The 27,789-nt window shown below is 37.6% G+C and overlaps 1 protein-coding gene across 1 annotated transcript in view; it reads right to left on the bottom strand.

Moving 5' to 3' along the window:
• Positions 1–723: 723 nt before the first annotated feature.
• LOC141569717 (gamma-taxilin-like) overlaps positions 724–27,789 on the bottom strand; it is a 57,837-nt gene continuing 30,771 nt past the window's right edge. The window contains exons 4-11 of the mRNA XM_074324051.1: positions 23,428–23,598; positions 21,792–21,986; positions 16,732–16,773; positions 10,569–10,688; positions 9,020–9,094; positions 6,300–6,392; positions 3,842–3,937; positions 724–2,923 (exon numbers count right to left, since the gene is read on the bottom strand). Of these exons, the coding sequence (XP_074180152.1) occupies positions 2,621–2,923; positions 3,842–3,937; positions 6,300–6,392; positions 9,020–9,094; positions 10,569–10,688; positions 16,732–16,773; positions 21,792–21,986; positions 23,428–23,598 (1,095 nt within the window). The 3' untranslated portion in view covers positions 724–2,620. The remainder of the gene's footprint in view (positions 2,924–3,841; positions 3,938–6,299; positions 6,393–9,019; positions 9,095–10,568; positions 10,689–16,731; positions 16,774–21,791; positions 21,987–23,427; positions 23,599–27,789) is intronic.

Below are 27,789 nucleotides of genomic sequence, written 5' to 3'. Positions count from 1 at the left end.
AAGATTTCAAGGGGCTCACCTCACACCACCAATTCTATGATGTAATCTATCAGTGATGTTACTCTTGACATCTGTCTTTTAATGTGTACCTTTACTGGGTCAGCAAATCTAGCTTCCTCCCAGGCTGTTCACCTACAACATAAAAACTTGCTTACGTGCTTTTATAGGATTAGATGGAAGTAAGTGGTCATCAACAACTATTAGGTTGGTGCAAAAGTAATTGCGGTTTAAGAGGTTAAAAATGCAACCACCACAATTACTTTTGCACCAACCAAATAATTCATTTAAAAGCCCCTGAAACTCTCTATATAAGTGCCTCTTCCTAAGGAAAGCTACGACTAAAGAAATAACAGTCCTTTTATTTGACCCCCATATACGGGACACCTTTGACCCTCCTGTACCACCCCCTCCTCCCTCACTCTCTGGTAACCACTTACCTGCTGCGTGTGTGTATAACTTTTGGTTTCTTTGTCTTGTTTGCTAAAGCTTTGCCACAAATTACATTATAGAAATGTTCTAGGATTTAATGGGGTAAAAACATGGTCAACAGTCCTCTGGCTGAATAAAATGACTTCTGTCAACCGATCAGAGTGTCCTGCTTATTTAAATTCTGTGCAATTGGCCATGGTGTAAGACCTGAGAAATCAGGTATTTATAATTTTCTTTGCAATTAATTGCTGTCATAGTTAAAATCACATCAAATACAAAGAATAGAGCCTGTTAATCACTATATATTTACTAAATATTAAGAGAGTACATAAAATAACATTCATATGAATGAAAAATCTCTACAAAATGTCTTTGACAAGCAAAAATAAGACTCTCTCATCAATTCTGTATCTCCATGAAAGATGTGAGCTGCAAAAATAAAGCAGTACTTTAACTGTTATTTTCACTTACAGTTTGAAACAGGTAGATTTTTCTGCAACATCCAAAAAATGTATAGTGATAACCACATGTAATGTAAGAGTTTCAAAGATAAATAAAAACTACATGTCTTATAACCACCAAATGTATTTGTATACATTTGAAGATGAAACGTCTGTTAGTCTAGATCCTTTTTTTTTTCCATACCTTGGAATCCACTTCCACTACGAATTTTACAATTCCAAAGTTGGTACAACAAACACAATTTGATCTCAGCATTTAAACTACTCCTGGGCCAGTTACAGTGTTTTCCTACAAGGGTTGCAACAAAGTATCACAGAACAAGTATTTAAGGACTTGTTCAAATCAAGCTGTAGCATGAAAGCTACAACTGGTTACAGAGAGGTTTGTCAACTCCTGTTATGGAATATAGTAGATACCGGGATTTTACAGAGCCATTTAGAAGGGAACCCTTCAAGTTGGGTCCTTCCACCCCACAATTCGGTAACAAGAGGGAAAATTCTGAAAGGCAACAACAAGCTTCCCAAACAATGCAGATCCTTTTATGATCTTGTATTGTTAGTTCACCCAAATCGGTAGAGCAAGTGTCAACCACACTGTGGATTGACCTTCCACACAAAACAAGTGGCACAAGGAAGTGTGGAGGGCCACACAACTACCTGATGTGAAGAAGTTACAAACGAACGGTCCTGCTGAAGTATGACCACTAACATTCATTTGAAGTGAAAGTATACTTGACATCCTTTACTTCCTCTCAGAAAAATGGGCCCAATATTCATTCAGCAGCTGAAGTAGAACTTATAAAACATTGATAGGGGTTGTTTGGTTTTACTATCTGGGCTCTTTTTTCTATTAGATATTTTTTCCATTTTCACCCATTTTCGTTCATGAGTGTGACAGGAACACTGAAATCACATAGGAGAATATGGAACAAAATTATGAAATGCAGGATATTCCCCATTCTAAATGAAGATACTAGATAATGGTTTTTTCATTTGGACTCTGTTATAACCTGAAACTAAAGCAGTTTAGCAGTTATCATATAAACATTAAACCTATTTGTCCAATGACTCGCCTGAACATCCATCACACTTTCTGTACAAATGATATCTTCATATATATATTCTGCCACAACTCTGGGATAGTCCAGACTTGAGATCATGTCAACTTGTCCAGTGTTAAAAATATTATTAAAAAAACTAATCTGATCAAACATACTAGGCTTATTTCATATTCCAAGGCCAAGTTTTTTTCACTTCACATTTAAATGAGCTACTGAAAAAAACTATAATACTTTCTGTAGTTTTCCTTTCTATATTAGTGGACTGGAGAGTTTAAGTTAATTTCAGTTTTCACATAGGGAGCCACTGTCAGAATAAATCTAAATTTAATTATGATAATTATATGCAAGGGGCTGGGTAATTATATGATGAAGTAATGAACACATGAATAGACACACTGAAAGGACAAGGAAATGAAGGGGGAAAATAAGGCATATGTGCAATATAGTTGTGGAAGATGTACACCCTAAAACTGCAAAACTGCTAGGCACCCATCTGTATACATACCTCAATAGTTCTAAGAAAATACAGATGTGATAGGAAAAGTAAGAACACTTTTATCAGGAAACCAATACTAACCTACTACAGAAAAATTATACACAAACTATCTCTCTCAACACAGTGTTCACAGCTCATCTGATCAACTGAATCAATGCCCAGAAGAGGTCAGATCATGTGGAAAGGGGCTTTGATCTGCATTTTGTTTTCTTCACACCCTTGGGCTCAACTCGCAAGTATACTCCTGGAGCTCTTTTAGAGGAAGTGTTCAACTCTTTCTGAGACTCAAGAGCAATACAGGGCTGCATCACAGGTGTTGCTAAATTTACATCTGCTTCTTTTACAGAGTCCTTCTTTTTTAGGACTTCCACCTTCTCACGGAGCTCATTTCTTTCCATTTGAAGAGCTCTAAACAGCTTCTCTAATCGTTCCAGTTTCATTTGAAAGGTCCTATACTCTTTGTCACGAACAGATTTCTGAAAAACAAAGAAGACAGAATTTATGTAACCTCTGTACATGTAAATACAAACTAGGTTACTGAACCCAGAACATACTCTGAGCCATAATGGAAACTGCTTTTATTACTTCTTGAACTTCTGGAGCAATGCAAAAATATTAAATTCTCTCTGTTGTATTTCCTTAAACTTACCTAAACATCTTGGCTTTAAATCAAGTATTAAATTTACTTAATGAAGTATTAAGGAAATTTATCTTCTTCACTGAATATGCTAGAAATAAGAATACATTAAAATTTTCATTCCTACGTTGATTTTACTTCTCCTCCACCATTTCTGCGCCCTCATCTTTTCTCTTGTGAAATGTTATATACTAGTCCTGTCAAGTTTATGAAAGTAAGAAACTTAGTAATTGCACATGGGACATATATGTCAGCTTTACTTACAAGAAATCTGACCAAAAAATCCTCTGTTGCCTTTCCAAAAGAAGTGGAGCTAGAAAAGCAGCTGAGTTACAAGTTTGTTCTCTCTCCACAGGAAATGGGAGTAACAACATTTGTCTTTACTAAGGAATGGGGACACTCAAGTTGTGGCCCTAGAATCAGAAAACTTGTTACAAATGTGAATTTTGTGGCCACCCCCTAAATTTAATGAATCAAAAACTATGAGGGGAGCAGCATACCCATTTTAAAACAATTTATTCTGCATAAGATCACATGCTATAGAAGAAAGCAAAATCTGATGTTTTATAGCTGGCTACAACACAAACCAGACCTAATTATTTGGTGAAGGAGGTAAATACCTCACTCAAGACCATGTAATTTATTGCAGGAAAGTAATAAAACCTGCAACTAGTTTACCAAACTTCCCAAACTTCAAGTCTGCCTTAATACTGAAATAAATGAGCATGCACTGTCCAGTCATGTGAAAACTTCTCACCTCTTCAGCCATTTGCAGAAGTACTTTATGATTATCTTCCCATTTGGTGCGCCAAACTATCATTTTTTTTTCCATTTTTGCAGTTTTCTTTGTCATCTGTGAATCAACACAATTGCAAATTTAATTTCTAAGCCACGCTCCCTGAAGCTCCACAGAAACATTTCATAACGTTCCTCCCTTCCCTTTTCATAATACTTGCCTCAACCAGCTAGTAATACATATCCTGTTTCTTTGAAAATAAGAACTAGCCACACAATCAGCTCTAATGCGTCTTTTGAGCAAAAATTAATATAAGACTTGGTCCTATTTTACTACAACATAAGACCTGGAATGTGACTGTGACAATTGTGGCTGTGATTGTGATTGTGATGTGATGTGATGTGATATATAATACTGGGTCTTAATTTTTGATCCAAATGACACATTAGAGCTGATTGTCAGGCTAAGTCTTATTTTTGGGGAAACCAGGTATGCCTTTATAAAAGCAGGTGTGCCTGTCGGTTGTTAGCAGAGCTAAGAGAAGCCCCAGTGATGGTGGCAGCAGGAACCAAAGTAGGGAGCTTCATATCACCAGAAGAACAAATTTGACTCCTCAATTTCAGAGGAAATAGCAAATGAGGGCTTCAGATACTATACTCTGAAGTCTTTCAGTTAAGGCTAGAAACTCATTCTAGCTGAAGGTAGCAAGAGACAAGGCTTCCATCTCCCTACATGTATTACAAAAAAAGTGTCCATGTTTTTTACTTTTCTGGAGAGAATTAAACAAATTCATCAGATCCTTGGAAGGATAGATTAAGAATAAAACCACATTAGTATCAGAAGTAGAGGCAGGATAATTCAAGTAAGTGAGAAGGAAAGTGATGTTAAAATTACTAAATCCTTAGCTGTAGGCATCTTCACCAGCCACATGTACATTTTACTTCAGATTCTGTTGAAGATCAAATTATTACAAAGCTAAGGGCACTGTTCTTAATCCAATGGTACAAGATCCCAATTTTCAGAACTTGAGAGTAAGATTCAGCTATGCCCATCAATCACCTTAGTTTGCAATATTCCTCTACCACCTTTGTCCCAAGTAGGGATTCTGAGCCAGGCACTGTTAAGAAAACAAGGATAAGACAGAGCCAAAGCCCTATGCTATGGGTAATCACCCACAAAACTATACTACAAGGCAGAGTGAGACAAAGGCCATGGGAAGAGGGTATGGAAGGCCTGGGAAGAGTGCTAACGTACAGGGATCTTTATAGTCATCAGCAAAGAGGAATGTGTTCCAGTCCAGAGGATTCTCCAGAAGGATAGGAAACTGGGGAGCCCCTCTATCAAAACGGAGCCCCTCTCTCCATACCATGTGTGTGCTGGAGTCCAGCTCACACTTTCAGAGTTCACCCTCATTGAAGCTTCACCTGAAAGGACTGGCAGGCAGAAATAATCTGTTCAGGCTCACTGACCTTTCCACATTACTGGGTCTACAAATACCCACAGGTGGTAACTACAGCACTTAACACGACCAAGCAGTGCCCCAAATACAGCAGATACTTTCGTTGTTCTGATTTTCAGCAATGAAGAAACAGAAATGCTAAACAACTTGTCAATGGTCTACAATAAATGATGCAAGAATTGTTATTAATCCAAGAAATTTCACTAACAAGTTATGTGCTGTCAACCACTATGTAAGACCTGAAAATAATGACTACAATCTACTGACTGCTTACAAAACGCCAGGCCCCCACTGTTCCCTAATGACCTCCAGTTTTTAAAATGGCAATTTTAAAGGGGAAATGCCAAAGTAGATAGCCTGCCCCAGGGAAGTCACACAAAGCAAACAACAGGTCTCAGTGCTAGAGGCCATGCTCCTAACCAAGGTGCTCCCTGTTTTTTGCAGGACTGATGGAGATAACCAGATTCTTTGCAATTTCCTTTTAGCCCATATTCTGAACTGGAATGACCCAAACCATTTTCCACACCAAATATTAACAACTTGTTTTTAAATTCTATATGAATGCCCCTGTAATGTTGTATGTACAAATACCAAACTTAAATGAGTAAACATATTTTAGGCATTAGCTTAGATCCCGAGGCACATTCTGTTTCAATCAAAATATATTATTAATTTCCTTGGCCTGGATCCTGAAAAAATAATTTACACAACTCTTTGGGAAAGAACTTGGGAGAGATCAGTGAAGTGATGTTTGTTTGTTTAATCTACTTCTAACAACAAACTGTCTTTTATAGAAGAATTGTCTTTACCAATGATAGAATGTTGAAAGTATTGAGATAATTAGTAACTTGGGACAATTTCAGGGCATAATACCTCAATATGCCAGTGGAGCATTAGAAAAGATAAAATTAAGATCATATCAGATCAATATAGACACATCCAACTGATAATTATGCTTAAAATCATCACATGCAAACTTAATAGCAATATTCTACTATAAACACGTAAATGTGTAAATACTTTTTCAACTTCCTGTACAAAGTCTGTAAAGAGTTCACTCCTTCTTATCAGGCTAGTCTGGAAATCTTCAGTCTTATCCATATAAAGAGAAATCTAGAGGAAATAAAGTATAAAATATTCTGAGTTTCAGGTAAGTAGTTTAAAAGTCCCAAAGATTTTGAAAAGAATGTATATGGATAAACATCAGTAACTTCTTACATGCAATAATAAGAAAAACAAATGCATACTAAATCTCTGGACAGCCACAGGATGAGTAAAGTTCTTATAACCAACTTAAAATGCATTGAAATTTAGAATTTTTATTGGTTTAATATAAGAGTAAATGCTTAAAATGTACAAATATTTACTAGCTCCATCCCATCAACTATAATCAGAGCTAAAGAGTGGTGATGTAACTATAAGTTTCAAATAACCATAATGCTTTATGCACCAGCCCTTCTCCTTATATTTGAAAACCTGTTCTTGGATAAGAGCATTCCTTTAAGGGTCCTATCTGTACAGTTCTTTGCGGGCTATCAAGGCTATCTCTTTCCTTAAAGTAGAATGGTAACATAGCAGAAGCCACAGAATGGTTTGGTTGGAAAAGAAAGAATTTAGCAGGAGTACAGTTGAGAAAAAACTACAACAGGTAGAAACACCAATTTTTGTTTAACTCCACCATCAAGGAATTTTTATTCTAGGTGGAATATATGCCAATTGAATGCACAATGCAGACTCCCTTTTTCCTTCCCCCTCAGAAAAGGAGTTGGTGGGGAGCTGGGGGCAAAAGAAGGAATATGCACAGTAGTGGTCAGAAGTCTACATGGGTGAGCTGAGTTACATCTCAAGTGTGCACTAAATTTGTTATTTACAACAGAAGGGAATGCTTTAGAGATGATCTAATATAATTATTATCTTCAGGACAATAGAACAGAAGCCCATAGAAATATAGTGTTCTATGTTCCAAGGGACCATGTTCCAAGACCCCCAATGCATCATGAAACCATGGGTGATACACAACCATAGTACATACGTACACACACACACACACACACACACACACACACACACACACACACAGTCTTGATACGTTTGTTCTCTCCTATACATACCTGTGATAAAGTTTAATTCACAGTGTGGTCCAGTTACAGATTAACAATGACTAAGAATAAAACAGAACAATTTGAAGAATATACTGTAATGAAAGGTATGTAACTATGGTGTCCCTCTCTCCCTCTCACCCTCTCTGTGTCCCTGTCCCCACCACTATCTCTCATAACAGACTGGATACCCCAGTAGTATATGCAGTGTGGAGATGCTGGAAAAGGTATATGATTCATTTTATCATCCAGAACAGAGCAGGACACTCCAAGATTTCATCATGCGACTCAGCATGTGACACAGTTTAGAATTTATGAATTGTCTATTCCTGGAATTTTCTACTTAGCATGCTTGGACGGAGGTAACGGACACTACGGAAGAAGAAACCGTGGGTAAGAGGGACTTACTGTAAAGTGTTTTGCCCCGGACTAGGGGAAAAGAAGAAATGACAAGCAGAGGCCAAGAAATTGCCTTTCCACTTTCCCCTTTCATCAGTGCTGTATTAGGAATACTGAACAGATCCACATGATCAGGACGGGGAAGAAGTAGGCTATGGGATGGACTCAGCCCTCCCACAATTATCAGGAGAGATGGGCCATGTGGGAAGAATTTAAAAGCCAACTCTGCTTTATGTGAAATGGGGAAACTCACTGAAAGCATTGTTACCACTGGCATTAGTAGACAAGATGACTATGAGATATCCAAACCAGGCCTGCAGAAAGGTGAGGGCAGGGGCGAGCGTGAATCAAAATTTAGGGGCAGAATGCAGAAGAGTGCAGACTGATAACAACAGTACTCCAGAATCAGAGCTGGCCTTGAGAACTTGCTTAGAAGGCCCTCTGGTGACTTATACTGGAAAACTATCAATGGCTCCCACCTTCAAGGACATCTTCAAAATGATATACAGACTTTTTAAACCTCTTCCACATCAATTCTCTTCTCCATTTATGTGGGCAGTTGAATGCATAGGGCTACTACGTAAGGGGGTTTAAATTTTCCAGAACCATGCTAACAGGATAATAATTATCATGGAAAGTACAGAAAACTTTTCATATTTAATTCCTCTTCAATTTTCACTGTAAGTTAGGCTAGCGTTACAGACTATCACTACATTATAAACGTCCCCAAAGAAACATAGCACTCAAAGAAGTTGAATGCTAGTCTTCAAGTGGTAGTGTACTTTACAACTAACTAAGGGAGTTCTTACACTAAATATCTCTCTCTCTCTCACACACACACACACACACACACACACACACACACACCATTCATTACCTGGAACAGGACCTGTGTAAATATATGCAGTTTTTTAAACTACTTATAAACAAACATGCATTTTATGCCTGTTTTATTTTCCTCGTAGAACAAAATTTGAATGATAGTAGAGAAAATATGTAGGATGATAGAAAGGTCACACTGAAATAGGCTGACCAGCCATCCAGATTTCCTTGGAATGAGGTGTTTCCTGGGACCTGTGACTTACAGTGCTAAAATCAAGGCAAGTCCTTGTCAAACCACAATTAGTCACCCGAAATCAAGCGGAAAATTCCAAGAGAACAAGCGATCTATTCTTCCATTCTAGCTGACACTGCCTTGAAATAAGGAGACCCATAAGTTCTTCTGCCTTCTGTTGTAGTTACCTGCTGTTTTAACTGTACTTCTTGATGTTTCATTTCTTCATATCTGTGCCTCGATTCTGTTGCTTCTTTTAGTAACTAGAAAACAGAAACATTCTGGCAACGTACTAATACTAATTACAATATGACCAAAATGTCAAATGACCAGATACGTAGGTTCAACCCTTCCTTGCATTATTTTAGAAAGATCCACGGGTCATGGGGTAAAACATCCTAATAACAACTGTCAATCACCGTATTTTCGATCTGTAACACTTGTGAGCACTTAGGAATGTAGGAATAACCTTTAAGCTGCTTAAAGATTAAGATTAAGAGAAAAAAAGTACCTTAGGAGTCTAAAAAGCTTAAGAAACTTTAGGGTAAGTTGTAGTCATTGAGGTGAAATTAGAAACCTGCAGTTAGAAGCAAACAAAACAACAAAACACGTAAAAAAAAGCTATGATTCTTGACATTATCTGGGTGGTTTAGAAGCCTCTTTATTCTGGCAGAATTGAGGTGAGACTGGTGGAAAGGGTATGAAGCAAAACCATCAGAAGAGAGATCATGTTTTGGAATACATTTTCAAAAGCTGTGGAGAGCAGGGGATAGGTGAGTTTTAAAGAAAATTATACAGTGAACTTGCAAAGTAGATAGTTCTGAAATTCAGTCTTTGAATTTCTGAAGCAAAATCATACACATAGTCTAAACAAGCCTTAAAGGTACTTGAACCACCAGAAAGTACACACATGTAATACATATAGGTGTGTACCTGTGTACGTGTGTTTACTGTGTATTCCAAGTCAAAAATGGCAAATATTTCTTCGGTTGGGCAATAGACCACACTATTGGCATGCACTGAAAGGTCCACGTTGTGAAAATGCACCTATGTAAGCTCAGACTCACACTTAGTACGAGTTGTTCACATTACGAGGAAGACTCAGGAACTAAGTATTCCATACCACGCTTTACCACAAAGCTTAGGCAACTCGATGACACACTGGATGGGATAGTACACACTGTTACATTCATTCTCTGCTTTATTTAAGTTAACCCTATATAGTTTACGCCGTGTATATTACTATGGGGATTTCACTATGATTACAATTATTGATAGGTAAAATACTCTGAACATACACTCAGTGGACACTGTGACATGATTGGGAAACAGAGAATTCTGTTAAATTTTATGACAAAATTATACCAGTGTAGTTACTCATGGTTGGTAAACTTGTTGTGAAATCTAATTGCCTCTAGCTTGACAGGTCTAGCTTGTCAAATAACTGTCACTATTTTGAACCTGCTGAGCATTATCTAAAAAATCAAGTTAATACTCTACACACAAGAAAAGTAAAGCATGTGCAAATGACTCCACCAACTTGATCTAAAAATTACGGTATATTTTTATATGAAAATACCATCAGAAATAAAAGAGCATGTATTCTAACATTTCTCCATCTAGACAATGAAAACCCATTTTGCATGACTCACGTCTGTGTAAAATACTGAATGAGTTTAACCGTTATAAATGGCTTTGGTTACAATTTAGTATTTTTTTTTAAGAAATAGAACTTACAAACTCTCTCTCCCTTTGATGATTTTCATCAGTTTCCTTTATTAGTTCGATTATTTGCTGAAGCTTGGAATCCACCAGCTGTTGTTGAAGTCCCTTCTGTTTGAACACTTTATCAATATCCTGCAGGAGAAACAAAATATCTTCTGTCACTTAATAAGAAAGGGTACACTATTGGTGATGAGATATAAGACAAATTGCAGTATCTCACTTTCCTGTTTTTCCTGCTAATCCAGTAATAACTAATAACACTGGATCTTTATGTCCATCTGCTTGAGGAGCATCTATTTATAGCACCTTACAAACCTTCCTGCACCTGCTAGAATGATCCCAACTGACTACCTACCCAGTGCCATCCTTGGTTGTAGGTGAGCTGCCCCATCAATGGCTTTGTATTTACTGTTTCTACTTTACGTTAAAAATTGGGCCCAAGCTATCACTGAAAAGATGGACAAGGACATCAAACAATTAAATGATTTCATCATACACACATAATTCCTGGACATTTTTTTCCCCTCATTAAATTTCCATGTATTTCTTAGGGGTTAAATCCTGGCACAGTGGATGGTCTTAGATAAACTCTACCCCTTGATGAATCGTGTTCCCTTACCTATAAAAGTTCATAAGGCCATCTACATTATGGAGTTACTATAAGAAATGACAAAATGTTTAAACTATTTAAATATTTAAGGTGCTTGTTGCCTGACACATATAGGACACCTGGTAACAGAAGTAGTTGTTATTTTTTCCCAAATCAAATTGTTAACTTGTATTTATGTACGATAAAATCAACACAATATCGTTCTCAGATGGAGACTAAAATGTCTTTTAGTCACAATATTGCATATGATAGGAAAAAATGCTGCTTGCTAACAGGCAATCTAATAAACTTTTAAGGAGGGCACCTAGTTGGCTTCCATTGCAAACAGCCTGATTAGATTATTTAATTATTCCCCCACCGAAAAAGAGAAAATTATGTAATAGCTAAAATAAACAAGATTAATAAGAGATAAGACATATACATGTACTTTCCAAATTCACTGCATTAATAATGAATACAGTCAACTTGCTAGCTGCATAAGCAACTTACAAAAACCCACAAAGGCATTCCTATAGACTAACAATGAAGTCTCAGAAAAAGAAATAAAACATATAAACAAACAATTCCTTCTGCAATTACAACAATAAGAATAAAATACCTAGGAAGAAACTTAACCAAAGATGTAAGAAACCTACATATTGAAACGATAAGACATTTTTAAAGAAATTAAAGATGATACAAAGAAACGGAAAGATGTTATGTGTTCATGGATTGGAAAATTCAACATGCTTAAGATGGCCATGTTACCCAAAGCAATATACAGATTTAATGCAAGCTCCTTCAAAAATCCCAATGGCATTTTTTAAACAAATAGAACAAAAAAATCATCAGATTTGTATGGAACCAAAGACCCTGAAAAGCCGAAGAAATCCTTAAAAATAGAATAATGCTGGAGAGATAACCCTCCTAGATATCAGCTTGTACCACAGAGCTAAAATAATCAAAATAGTATGATGGTGGCAGAAAAACAGACACACAGAAAAATGGAATAGAACTGAGAGCCCAGAAATAATCCCACATAAATATGGACAGATACTTTTCGACAAAGGAGTGAAAAACATACAATGGAGAAAGATAGCCTCTTCAAAATGGTGCTGGGAGAACTGGAATGCCACATGCAATGGAATGGAACTCGACTGCTATCTGTCACCATGTACAAAAATAACTCACAATGGATCAAAGACTTCAACATAAGAGCTGAAACAATAAACTGCATAGAAGATAACATAGGTACTAAACTTACGGGCCTGGGGTTCAAAGAGGATTTTAATGAATTTAACTTCAATGGTCAGGAAAGTTAAAACTAAAATAAATGAATGGGACTGTATCAAACTAAAAAGCTTCTGCACAGCAAAAGAAACCATCAACAAAACAGTCAACCAACCGAAGGGGAGAACATATTTGCAAACAACATGTCAGATAAGGGACTAATATCCAAAATATATAAGGAAAACATTTAACACAACAACAATGAAAAAACAAACAGTCTAATTAAAAATGGGCAGAGGACCTGAAGCGACATGTCTCTAAAGAGGACATATAGATGGCCAATAAACATATGAAAAGATGCTCAATATCACTAATCATTAGACAAATGCATATAAAAATCACAATGAGATAGCACCTCACATTAGTTAGAATGGCTATCGTCAGGAAGATAAATAATAAAAAGTGTTGGAGAGGCTGTGGAGAAAAAGGAACCATCATACACTATTGGTGGGAACACAGACTGGTGTAGCCGCAATGGAAGGCAGTATGGAGATTCCTCAAAAAATTAAGAATAGAATTTCAATATAACCCAGCAATCCAGCTCCTGGGTATCTACCCTGAAAATCTGAAAATATTTATCTGTAAAGACATATGTTCTCTGATGTTCACTGCAGCTTTTTCAGGGAGGCCAAGACATGAAAACAAGCAAAGTGTCCTTCCATAGATGATTGGATAAAGAAGATATGGTATATATACATAATAGACTATTCTGCCATAAGAAAAGATGATATAGTACCATTTGAGACAACATGGATGGATCTTGACATTATTATGATGTAAGAAGTAACTTGAAAGAGTTGAGAATGATATGATTCCACTAATACGTGGGATATAAAACTGAAAACAGAAAGAAACAAAGGAATAAGACCCAGAAACACAGAAACAAAAACTCATAGACACAGAGAATAGTTTAGTGGTTACCAGAAGGTACGTGGAGAGGGGGGTAGTAGATGAGGGTAAAAGGGATCAAATATACATACGATGAGGAAAAGAGAACCTGACTCTGGGTGCTGAACACACAATGTGATATATAGATGTTGTATTACACAATTGCACACCAGAAATGTATGTAACTTTACTAACATATGTCACCCCAATAAACTTGAATTAAAAATATATACGTACACATTTACCCCCACATCGACCCCCCAAAAAAAAGAAAAGAAAAAAGAGAAACAACAGACTCTGTGTGGTGAATACACAATTTGATATATAGATGATGCATTACAGAACTGTACACATAAAACCTAAGTAAATTTACTAACAGTTGTCACACCAATAAACTTTACTTTAAAAAAAAGAATAAGACGTCATAAAAATGGTGGCATGAGGTGACCCTCTGGAAATCTCCCCTGGAATTTACAATAAATTGAACAATTATAACTCCACAAAGAACTCCCTGCGCATCAGACAGGTAAGACAAACAGGCTCACTACACAAATCTCCTAAAGGTGGGCAAACTGAACGAGCAGGGAAGGAGGGAAGAGAGAAGTACAGAGACAGGGTCACACGGGCACAGGCTGCAGACCTAGCTTGGTGCTCCGAGTTAGCTGCATCCCGGAACTACCTCAGCTGCGGGAGAGAGAAGAACTCCGACTGCTAGGGCTCTGTTTATGGCCCACAGAGGTGAGGGGACAACATATAACACGGCTGAACCCAATGCTCACAGCAGAGACCTGGGAGCAAAGACTGAGAGAAGAAGGCTGAAAACGGTGGTTTAGGCCCTCACTGCCAAGAAGAGAATAGAAGCCTTAGGCACTGAGTCTGGCCGCCCTCTGCTTAACCTCCTAGAGCTTGACCCGCCCTAACATGCCATGTGCTAGAAGTAGATCAGTAGCAATGTCAGATCAAAATAATAGAATATTTTCACTTCTGAGATCTGTGGTCCACAGACTTAGAATTGCAGACCAACTCGTTACAGCAAAGGGGAGGGAGCTGTGGGAGCAGGACTGGTTGTGGTGGTAGTCGCCGCCACTGCTCTGGCTACATCTCAAATGCCTATCCTCACCTGTCATGGAGTATCTCTGCAGGAGTAAACAGAGCTGCTGAAGCACAAAGGCTCTAATTTGGGGCAGGAAGAGCTTTCAAACATCAGAAAATCTCCAAATCCCCCCATGGAGGAGGTGCCATATGACCAAGGACAACTGTTCACAGAGGAGAAGTCCGCTTTCCAGGGAATTCCCCCATTGTGTGAGAGCCCGTTTACTGCACAGAAAACACCACCACAGTGTGAGAGAGTATGAAAGGCTGCATTTGGAGAGAAAACAAAACATTTTACCAACATATACTGGAAAACAAGAGAAAGACCTTTTTCTATTAACCTGTTGCAGAACCTACTCCTGTAGATGACTAGGAAGAGAAATAATAAATTATTAATGACCATGAAAACCCAAGAAAACAAGACAGCTCAAAAGAAAATGAAAAGTCTCCACATAATGAACTTAAAGATATGGAAATATGTGATTTAAATGACATCGAATTCAAAACAGCTGTTCTGAAGAAACTGAAAAAGAAAAAAAAACATGGAAGAAAACATAGGAATCAATTTAATGAACTGAGAAACACAATCAAAGAACAAAATGAACATTTTACTAAAGAGATTGGAATTAAAAAACAAAACAAAAAAACAAATAGAATTTCTGGAGATTAAGAACTCAACAAAAGAAATGAAGAATGAAATAGTAAGCTTAGGCAGTAAAGTTGACCAGATGGAGGAAAGAATCAGAGACACCAAAGATAGAAATCTGGGAATGACATGGATGGAAGAAGAAAGAGACTTGAGACTTAAAAAAGAATTGAAAGAACTCTGAAAGAACTTTCTGACTCCATCATAAAACCAATAAAGCATAAAGGGCATACAAGAAAGAGAAGAAACAAAGAAGGGAACAGAGAGTATATTCAAACAAATAGTCCATGTGACTTCCCAAACTTGTGGAAAGAACTGGATCTCTGAATCCCAGAAGCAAACAGAACTTCTAATTACCTTAACCCCAACAGGCCTTCTCCTAGGCACATTGTATTGAAGCTGTCTAAAATCAACGACAAAGGAAAAATCCTCAAGGCAGGCAGGGAAAAGAAGACGGTAACCTACAAAGGACAGCCCATTAGAATATCACCTGATTTTTCAGCAGAAACTCTACAAGCCAGGAGGGAGTGGAACAAATTTTCAAACTATTGAAAGAGAGAAATTATGAGCCAAGAATAATATACCCAGCAAAGATATCCTTTAGATATGAAGGAGGAGTAAGGACCTTTCCAGACATACAGAAGCAAAGGGAATTTTCTAACACACAACCTGCACTACAAGAAATACTAAAGGAGGCTATTCAACCACCATCAACGGGAGCAATTTGTGGGAACCAAAACATAAAAAGGGAGAGAGTAAAGACCTGAATCAGAATATGGCAATGGAGAAAGTGAGCATGCTGAAGAAAATGAATACTCTAAATATCAATCTTTCTTTTACATAAACTAATGGTAACCATTCAAAAAAGAATTGAAATATATACTGTAATAAAAAAAGAAACAGAGGGAAAAACATCATAGAATACCACCACACAGAAATAACAGACAACAACAAAAAGGGAAAGTTACAATGTAGACACAGTCTTCCAGAAAACAGAAGATAGAATGATAGGAAATTCTCACATATCAATAATCAGCCCAAATGTAAATGGACTGAACTCACCAAAAAGACACAGAGTAGCAGACTGGATCAAAAAATTAACCCAACCATACATATGCTGTCCCCAAGAGACACATTTCAGTTACAAGCACAAACATAGAGTCAAAGTGAAAAGGTGGAAATTGACACTCCAAGCAAATGGTATCTAGAGAAAATCAGGTGTAGCCATACTGATATCAGATGAAACAGATTTCAGGGTGAAAAAGGTAACAAGAGACAAAGATGGACATTTCATAATGGTAAAGGGGACTATACAACAAGAAGAAATAACAGTCATCAATATTTATGCCCCCAATCAGGGAGCACCGAAATATACCAAGCAACTACTAACAGAACCAAAGGGAGAAATTGACCAAAACACAATTATAGTGGAGGACCTAAATACATGATTGACAGCTATGGATAGATCATCCAAACAGAAAATAAATTAAGAAATTGCAGCCCTAAATGACACATTAGACGAAATGGACATAACTGACATTTATAGAGCACTTCATCCTAAAACATCAGACTATACATTTTTTCTAGTGTACATGGAACATTCTCAAGGATAGAACATATATTGGGACATAAAACTAGTCTCAGCAAATTGAAAAAGATTGAAATCATACCAAGCATATTCTCTGATGACAAGGCTTGAAATTGGAGATCAACTGCAAAAAGAAAGCAGGAAAAACCATCAATATGTGGATATTAAACAACGTACTTTTAAAGCAGGACTAGGTCAAAGAAACAAGAGGAGAGATCAAAAGAAACACAGAAACAAATGAGAATGAAAATACATCCTACCAAAATTTTGGGGATGCAGCGAAAGCAGTTTTAGAGGGAAATTTGTATTATTACAGGCCTATCTCAAGAAACAAGAAAAATCCCAAATAAATAACCTGTCATTATACCTTGCAGAATGAGAAAAAGAAGAACAAATGAAACCCAACGTCAGCAGAAGAAAGGAAATAATAAAAATCAGAGCAGAACTAAATGAAATAGACAACAAAGAGAAAATAGAATATAATAATGTGACAAAGAGCTGGTTCTTTGAAAAGATTAATAAAAATAGGCAAACTCTTGGCTAGACTCACTAAGATAAAAAGACAAAACACACTAATACACAAATCAGAAATGAGAGAGGGGAACTTATCATGTATGCCACAATTATACAAAGGAAAATCCTAGAATACAATGAAGGACTATATGCCACCAAATTCAATAACCTAGAAGAAATGGACAAGATGTTCTTAGAAACATATAGCCTTCCTAGGCTGAATCATGACGAATTGGAAAATCTAAATAGACCGATCACAGTAAGGAAATGGAATCAGTCATCCAAAACCTTCCCAAAAGCAAAAGTCCGGGAGCAGATGGCTTCACTACCGAATTCTACGAAACCTTCAAAGAGGATCTAATACCTCGCCTACTCAAACTCTTCCAAAAAACTGAAGAAGAGACAGTACTCCCTAACTCATTTTATGAGGCCAACATTACCCTGATACCAAAACCTAGTAGGGACAACACAAAAAAGAAAACTACAGACGAATATCTCTGATGAACACAGATGAAAAATCCTAAACAAAATTCTAGCAAATGGAATGCAACAATACATTAAAAAGGTTATTCATCACGACAAAGTGGATTTATTCCAGGGGCAGGAGGATGGTTCAACCTACGCAAATCCATCAATGTGATACATCACATAAACAAAATAAAGGACAAAGTCCTATGATTATATCAATTGATGCAGAAAAAACATTTGACTAGATATAACATCCATCTATGATTAAACACATAGTAAAATAGGTATAGAATGAAAATGCTTGAAACTAATAAAGGCCACATATGACAAAAACTCAGCTAATCTCATAATTAACGGTGAAAATCTGAAGCCCTTTGCTGTAAGTTGAAACACGACAAGGCTGTCCCCTAACACCTCTGCTTTTCAACATAGTGTTGGAAGTCCTTGCCAGAGCAATCAGGCAAGAGAAAGAAATAAAAGGCATCCAAATTGGGAATGAAGAAGTTAAATTGTCACTCTTTGCAGATGACATGATGCCATATATAGAAAACCCTAAAGACTCCACCAAAAAGCATTAGAAATAATCAACGAATACAGTAAAGTTGCTGGCTACAAAATCAACGTACAAAAGTCCATTGCTTTCCTATACACTAACAATGAAATATCAGAAAAAGAAATAAAAATAAATAAAGAAAAACTATTCCTTTTGTAATTGCAACAAAAGGAATAAAATATCTAGGAATAAACTTAACCAAAGATGTGAGAGACCTATATGCTGTAAACTATAAGACATTTTAAAAAAGAAACTGAAGAAGACACAAAGAAATGGAAAGACATTCCTTGCCCATGTATTGGAAAAATCAACATAGTTAAAATGGCCATATTGCCCAAAGCATTATACAGATTAAATGCAATCCCCATCAAAATCCCAATGACATTTTTTAAAGAAGTAGAACAAAAAATCATCAGATTTGTTTGGAACCACAAAAGACCCCAAATAGCCAAAGCAATCCTAAGAAAAAAGAACAATGCTGGAGGTATTACACTCCCTGACTTAATTGGTACGAAAGGGCAACAATAACAACAGCATTGTATTGGCAGAAAACCAGACACATAGGCCAAGGGAATAAAATAGACAACCAGAAATAAAACCACATAAATATGGAGAGATAACTTTTGACAAACAAGCAAAAAACATACAATGGAGAAAAGATAGCCTCTTCAATAAATGTTGCTGGCAGAATTGGAAAGCCATGTGCAAAAGAATGAAACTGGATTGTTATCTGTCACATATACCAAAATTAGTTCAAAATGGATCAAAGACTTAAGCATAAGACCTGACACAATAAACTGCATAGAAGAAAACATAGGTACTAGTCTTATGGACCTTGGGTTCCAAGAGCATTTTATGAATTTGACTCCAAAGCCAAATTAGTAAAGGCTAAAATAAATGAGACTATATGAAACATAAAAGCTTCTGCACAGCAAAGGAAACCAACAACAAAATGAGGCAACGAACTGAATGGGAGAAGATTTTTGCAAAGAGTGCCTCTGATACATGGCTAATATCCAAAATACACAATGAACGCATACAAGTCAACAACAAAAATACCAAACACCCAACTGAAAAATGGGCAGAGGACCTGAGGAGGCATTTCTCCAAAGAGGACATACAAATGACAAATAGACATATGAAAAAATGCTCAACATCACTAAACATCAGAGAAATGCAAATAAAAACCACAATGAGGCATCGCCTCACACCAGTTAGAATAGATATCCAGAAGACAAATAAAATAACAAGTGTTGGAGAGGCTGTGGAGAAAAAGGAACACTCATATACTGTTGGTGGGAATGCAGACTGGTGCAGCTGCAATGGAATGCAGTGTGGAGGTTCCTCAAAAAATTACAAATAGAATTACCATATGACTCAGCAATTCCTCTCTTGGGTATCTACCCCTAAATATCTGAAAACATTTATACATAAAGACAAGTGTGCTCCAATGTTCATTGCAGCTTTATTTACAGTGGCCAAGACATGGAAACAACCAAAATGCTCTTTAATAGATTAAGAAGTTGTGGTATATATACACAATGGAATTCTATTCGGCAGTAAGAAAAGATGAAATAGGACCATTTTTGATAACATGGATGATCTTGAGATTATAATGCTAACTGAAATAAGTCAGAAAAAGTAGACAACCATATGATTTCACTGATATGTGGTATGTTAACCAAAAACACCTAAAGAACAAGACCAGCAAATGAGAAACAAAAACTCATAGACAAGACAATAGTTTAGTGGTTACCAGAGGGTAAGGGGGGAGATAAGGGGGGAGGTGAGGGTAAAGGGGACCAAATATATGTTGATGGAAGGAGAATGACTCTGGGTGGTGAACACACAATGTGACTTATAGAGGATGTAATACAGAATTGCATACCTGCAATTTATGTTACTTTACTAACAACTGTCACCCCAATAAACTTTAATTAAAAAAAAGAAAAATATACAATTGGATAAACATCAGAGTTTTTATTCTGGTACTAAAATACACAAGAGGTCTGACAATTAAGTTTGCGAAATTGCTGCCACAATGTTGCTAATCTTTTTTTTTTGTATCAGAGGGATAGTTCATTATGAATTTGGACCAATTGAACAGTTAACCAGTTTACTAGTCAGAAGTGTTGAAAAGGCAGTATGGAAAAATTAGATGTAAATATATCGTGATGGAAGGAGAACTGATTCTGGGTTGGGAACACACAATGGGATTTATAGACGATGTAATACAGAATTGTACACCTGAAACCTATGTAAGTTTACTAACAATTGTCACCCCAATAAACTTTAATTAAAAAAGAAACAACAACAGCAAAAAACCAATAAAACAAAAACAAAGACAAAAATTAGATGACCTGAACTTTTCACCAACAATTCATGGCTCCTGTATCATGACAATGCAGCAGGTCACAGCGCAATGTCTGTGAGGGAGTTTTTAGTTAGTAAACAAATACCTGTATTGGAACACTCTGGAAACTCCCTCGATATGGCTGCGGATGACTTCTTTCTTAACCCGAAGACAAAGGAAACATTGAAAGGAAGACATTTCCATGACGTTCAGTATATGAAGAGTAATAAGTCAATAGCTCTAATGGTCATTCCAGAAAAAAAGTTCCAAAATTGCTTTTAAGCGTGGACTAGGTGCTGTCATTGGAGCACAGCATCTTCCCAAGGGGAGTACACTTTCAAGATGACTGTAGTAATATTCAGCAATGAAGTTATGTTGCCCTTTCTAGGTGAGTTCACAAACTTAATTGTCTGACCTCAAATACAACTTATGTATCTTTACCCATTTTAATTGGTCAGTTTTTTCAATTATTAACTTTAATCTATTCAATTATTAACTTTAATCTGTTGTTCTGTAATGAATGCAACAAACACAAAAAAAATCACAAACCATTTTACTGAATTTAAGCACAATAATGGCAGGGGATGCATCCTACGAAAAATCCAAAACCACTTACTCCTTGCACAATCGATCTCTGAATGGTAGGAAACTAAAATGAGCAGGTTAACACCAAACTGGCTTCCAATCTAGATACTACCTGACTTCCATAGTAGGTTGTAAAATAAATGTAATGATCAGGTTTGGCAGCCACTGATCATCCCCATAAAGTTTTTTTCACTGGTTAAGTGGATACCAAGAGGAGTGGTGATGGAATAAATGGTTCATGGTGGTGTTTTTTCTCCCTAACAGTATAGTAGGTGGAATTCAAAGGTGATTATATATTGTAACAGATTATCAGAGAAGTTTGAGGTATTGAGTATTTTGGGGCCACATATTTATTTGTTGTTAGGCTAGATATGGGGGGAAAAACAATCTGTACATGAAAATCACTTTATTCCCATACCACGTGTCAAACAAGTAGAATTTAACCTGTCTCCTGAAAATTACCTCACTTGTCCAAATCCACTGACGCCTGTGAAAATCCCAAGTAGTCCTTCCATTCTCATGGTGCCTAGTCCTTTCTTAAGATTGTCTGACTTCCACTGTACACATACAAAAGCTGTAAAATGCTGCCTTATGATGTTAGTTTTAAGTTAGCAATGAATGTGAAAAGCTTTGGTAAAATGAGCTAAATAAAGAAAAGGTCTTTTTTTACCTCCTTGCTCAGTGTGCATTGTCCACTCAGAGTCTTCAGCTTCTCTCCCAATTCAATGTTTTCCTGATGGAATTTGGCACTGTGTATTTCACACCGTTCCAGCTGTACTTGGATTTCGTTTAAAGTAAATTGCAAATGTGAAGTGGCTTTTTTATGACCTTTTTCTTCTTCTTGTGCTTGCTGCATATTTTCTTCCTTATTATCCAAAATAATTAATGTCAATAGAATAAACCTACAGATAAAGGGCTCAAAAATGATGCTACTGCTAGCATTGTGGGTTCATTTAATGTTGCCCAGGTTTTGTTTCTGACAGACAATTTCTTCTCCTGATCTATGACTAGAAAGCTCTCTTTAAAAGCAACCACATTTTCTTTAGTAAATAATCAGAGACACAAAGTACCCTGCTATAAAATAAGGGAAATCTCACCATCTGGATGGATATTACTTGCAATAAAGTACAAGTGAGGAGCTTCTCCACAGAGTCCGCTTAGCTCCTTCCACATTATTTTCCTAACTACCCTACTCAGTGGTTAAGGCAGGCTATCACCCGCATCACATCAGCCGGAAGAAATTATCACCTCTAACAGCTTACTTTTTGTGTTACACCTTCCATTCCATAGAGGGCAAGGGACAAATGAAACCTTTATTTTAAAAAGCTTACTTTCCATTATTCCTATGATATAAGCATCAAAGACCTTTACCTAAATAATTATCAGTGAAGTCAAAATTTTCACTTGATATGGAGGACAGGGGGACAATCATCTATTTTTATTCTATCAAAATCCAAGGTTTCAAAAGCAAGGAAAAGAACACCCTCATACCAGGTGAGGATTAGTTTCTCACCTGGTCCTGCATTCTAGGACCGGGGGTGTTTGCTGTGATAGGGTAATTAGAGATTCTGCTTACTTGAAATCATACTTCAACTGTACCTTTTTACCTATTGCTACAAGCAGACATGTTTCCATCATGGGAATTACTTCTAATTATTCTGCTCTTTCCTTCATTCCATGTCAATGCAAATCTTGATACCTGCTCCCGCTTGCTTTATCATCAACCACGGCAAAAGTAACAGTCTCAAGTATTTAGCAACTGAACAGCTCAAGAGCCAGAGAGTAGTTAAGTAAACTAGCCAATCAGCATCCTGTACAACCTGCTTTTCATTCTCAAACACATTCCGACTCAAGTGTATTGCTACTCGTTTCTTCACTTCAGCTAGACTGTTCCCTGCTTATGCAAGGACGACATGATAATCAACTATATTAATGACCACCAGAATATCTGGCAAACTTGAGCTTCCTAAGCAGGAAAACTGTGATATAACATTCGTCAGCAAGACACTAGGTCCCCTGTGATCAAATGTGAGGACCATGAAGGAGCTCTTCCTGCATCTGAAAACAAAAGTTACATAGAAAGAGAATCTTAGATTTACAATGACCTCACTACACAGCACGAGCTCAAGTAAAATACGCATCAATGTAGTAGGTGTCTAAGAACCCACAAGCCCTCTCTTCTCTCTGGTCAGGAACCTAATCTACCAGAGGTTTCAAATAGCCCAGAGGCCACGACTATAACTAAATCTGCTAAAGAAAGTGAAGCAAGGATTTACTTCAGATAGATGCACAGTGAACCAACTAACCTTTAATGTCTTGTTATGACGCTGAAGTTCCCTGTGAAGTGACTTTAATTTGCTCCTCACCAAGGTAGCTTTGCTGTGTTCACTCCACAAATGAACTGTCTCTTTCACAATCTGGGCTTGTGTTTTCTTCAGACTCTCCATTTGCCTCTGATTATTCCTGTTATCCTCCAGCTAAAGTAATAAGCAAGTTACTTGTAAAAAGTACAGTAAAACATCTGAGTCACAGGTCAAAGAATTGGAAGTACAGTCATGGAAACTTTTCCAATACCCGCTTACTCAGTTGTGGAAGGAAAGTACACAAATAATTAACTGTACAAAGAAACCCAATCTGAATGCCTTTTTTCTTAAAAACAAAAATGAATCTTTTAGGAAAACTTCTTATGAATCAACACCACCTAGTTTTACTTTTCTTCAAAAACATACAAAAACTAGTTACTGAAACAAATAACCAGCCCTCAGGAATCCTCGTGGGGACACACTATTACAGATAGAGAGCAAATTTCTCTATTTTACCCTAACAGATAAAATGGCAGTCTTCCTGACACTTCAATAAAGCTTTCTTGAAGAACAGATGTTGACAAGTCAAACATCTGAAGAGCAAGTACCTCATGCCCAAAAAGCCTGTCAAGCAACATATTCACGGATATTAAAAACACTTTCATTAGATCACATATATACAGCTATTAAGAACACCTTCATTGACACATTAAAGAACTAGAAAAAGAAGAACAAATGAAACCCAAACTCAGCAGAAGGAAGAAAATAATTTAAATCAGAGCAGAACTAACTGAAATAGAGAACAAAAAAACAACAGAAAAAATTAATGCAACAATGAGCTGGTTCTTTGAAAAGATTAATAAAATTGACAAACCCTTGGCTGGACTCACCAAGCTAAAAAGAGAAAAGACACAAATAAACAAAATCAGAAATGTAAGAAGGAAAGTTATCACGGATGCCACAGAAATACAAAGAATTATTCAAGAATACTATGAAGGGCTACAGAAATGGACACGTTCTTAGAAACTTATACTCTTCCTAGGTTGAATCATAAAGAATTGGAAAATCTATATAGACTGATCAACAGTAAGGAAATCGAATCAGTCATCCAAATCATTCCCAAAAGCAAAAGTCCAGAACCAGATGGCTTCACTAGTGAATTCCACCAAACATTCAGAGACAATCTAATACCTGTCCTACTCAGACTCTTCCAAAAATGGAAGAAGAGACAATACTCCCTATCTCATTTTATGAGGCCAACATTACCCTGAGGTACCAAAACCTGGTAAAGATAACACACACACACACACAAATTACAGACGAATATCTCTGATGAATACAAGTGCAAAAATCTTAGACAAAATTCTAGCAAAACAAATGCAACAATGCATTAAAAAGATTATTCATCATGACCAAGAAGGGTTAATCTCAGGGGTACAAGGACAGTTCAACATATGCAAATCCATCAATTTGATACACCACATAAGCAAAATGAAAAACAACAATCATATGATTATATCAATAGGTGAAGAAAAAGCATTTGACTAGATTCAACATTCATTTATGATTAAAACACTTAATCGATTGGGTATAGAAGGAAATACCTTAACATAAAAAAGGCCATATATGACAAACCATCAGCTACTATCATAATTAATGGTGAAATACCGAAGCACTTTGCTCCACCCAGGAACATGACAGGGCATCATACTTTTGGAAGTCCTAGCTAGAGCAATGGGGCAAGAGAAAGAAATAAAAGACATCCAAATTGGAATGAAGGAGTTAAACAGTCACTCTTTGCAGATGGCATGATGTTATATATAGAAACAATAAAGACTCCACCAAAAAGCAATTAGAAACACTACACGAATACAGTCAAGTTGCCGGCTACAAAATCAATGTACAAAAAGTTAAATTGTATTTCTCTATATTAACAATGAAAAATCAGAAAAATAAATCAATCTATAAATAAACAAAACATTTCATTTGCCAATAAATACACAAAAAGGACATATTCCTATGGCCTAAATAACATATGAGAAAATGTTCAACATCACTAATCATCAGAGAAATGCAAATAAAACACACAATATACCACCTCACACCAGTTAGAATGGCTAACATCAAAATGAGAAATAATAACAAGTATTGGAGAGGCTGTGGAGAAAAAGGAACCCTCATATGCTGTGGGAATTTGGACTGGTGCAGACACTATGGAAGGCAGTGTAAGAGATGCCTCAAAAATTAAGAACAGAGTTACCATATGACCCAGTAATGTCTCAACTGGATATCTACCCCAAAAATCTGAAAACAGTTATTCATAACGACATGTGTGCTCCAATGTTCACTGCAGCTTTATTTATGGTGGCCAAGACATGGAAACAACAAAAACGTCCTTCAACAGATGAATGGATAAAGAAGTTGTGGTATGTAAACCCACTGAAATACTATTTGGCAGTAAGAAAAAAGGAAATAGTACTATTTTTGACAACATGGATGGATCTCGAGATTGTAATGCTAAGTAAAATCAGTCAGACAGAAAAAGTAGAGAACCGTATCATTTCACTGATATGTGATATATAAACCTTAAAATAATAAAAGACGACAAACAAATGAAGAACCAAAAATTCAGAGACAGAATGATGTCATAGGAATGGAAGCAGGGAGGCAGACTTCTTGAGTTCTCCTCCGGATCTTACCACAAACGGAACATCTCTAACCCATCAAAGGACTCTCTGCTCATCACACAGAACAGCTAAGAGACTAGTATGAGGATTACTTGAAGGTGGGCAAATTGGGCGAGCAGGGCAAGAGGGAAGGGAGCGGAGTGGAGACGTGGCCGGCATCCGCGGCTGCAAAGATGCAGAGGATCCCAGGACAGAACAGAGACCACCAGAGCCAGGAGGTGGGCTCTTTCCCTGCGTCCCACAACTGATCTCTCCCATGGAGACAACAGCATATCCAGCATTTGAGGCAGTAACCTCAGCTGAGACTTCCAGTTGGGCCCTAGGTTGTACAAAGGACGTAAGCTCCATACCTGGGCCCCTCCCTGCACTGTCCCAATACTACCCCTGCCCTTCCAGAGACTTCAGCTGGCCCCTGAACTGAGGAGTAGTGTCAGATTACAGAGGAACCTTAGTGCTCAGGATCTGGGAAGAACAGTGTGCAGCTCTGACCCAGGGAAGCGGCTGGGAGGAGTGTGCTATTGCTGGGCTGGGAGAGAAGAGACTTCCCCACCCCCAACCACCACCTTTTCTGGTCTTCCGGAAGAGTATGACACTGCTGGGCTGGGAGAAAGAAGACCCCTCCATCCCCAGCCCCCATCCTTTCGGGCCTACCTAGGGCAGGGTAATTACAATTGCGGGGAAACCCCAGGGATCAGTAGTAAGCGACAGACACAGTTCTGGGCTTTCAGCAGCTCAGAAATCTCCCCACCCTCCACATGAACATGAACACACACACACACATACACACGGAAGAAGTGCCCTAAGACTCAGGAGAACTGGACACAGGGCTGGTGGTGCTACTCTCAGTAAGCACATGGGCAGGCAAGGGCAGAAACTGCTCTGACTTTGGTAGTAGAAACTACCATCCAGACCCCTCAGCCCCACGCATCTAAATCTGCAGTCCCAAGGTCACTCTGGGCACCAGGTGACCGGCTATGCCTGCACAATACACAGAGGACTCTTTGGTTCAGCTGAGGACAACCTGGCGATTACATGGTGGGCTTAAGCCAAGACTGGTGCTGCTTTTTTCCTTTTATTTTGTTTTTCTATCTTTGATAGTTTTGCCTGTGTTGAGTGTGGGTTATCGGTTGTTTTTACATGTGAATGTATCTGGTTTTTTCTTTGTTGTTGTTGTTGTTGTTCTTGTACTTGGTGATTTGCTTTGTTCTGAAATTACCCTACACCAGGGCCCAGCTTAAGAGACACAAGATTCAACACACCCAGAGGCCAACTCCAGTCCAAACCAGAGTACTACCATGTTTGACCTACATACCCAGAGGGAATTCTCCACAGGCACAAGAGCTCATAGAGGCCTGTGAGGATCGAGTCCCAGAGAGCAGTTTCCAGGCTCTCAGCCTTGCGTGGGGAGGTGCTGGCTCAGGTAGTGAATGACCATCAACTGTGATTGGTTGGCCATCAGCTATAACAGGTTAGTCAATTGGCTACTGATGTAACTGCAGGGCTGCATTGATTGGTTGGTTGGTTGGTTGACAGGCAGAGAAGTGAATTGCAGACTGAGGATTGTGTGGCTACTACTGTGTGTGTCTCGCCTGGCCGCCAGAGAGAATATAGTGATGTGACTCCCCTATCTATGGCTCCGTGGGTGTTACTTTTTAGCCTAGCCATATCCAGCGTTCTT

This window comes from Rhinolophus sinicus, chromosome X (assembly GCF_036562045.2).
Source record: "Rhinolophus sinicus isolate RSC01 chromosome X, ASM3656204v1, whole genome shotgun sequence".
Taxonomy (NCBI): Eukaryota; Metazoa; Chordata; class Mammalia; order Chiroptera; family Rhinolophidae; genus Rhinolophus; species Rhinolophus sinicus.
This window is presented reverse-complemented; position numbering and strand designations above follow the sequence as displayed.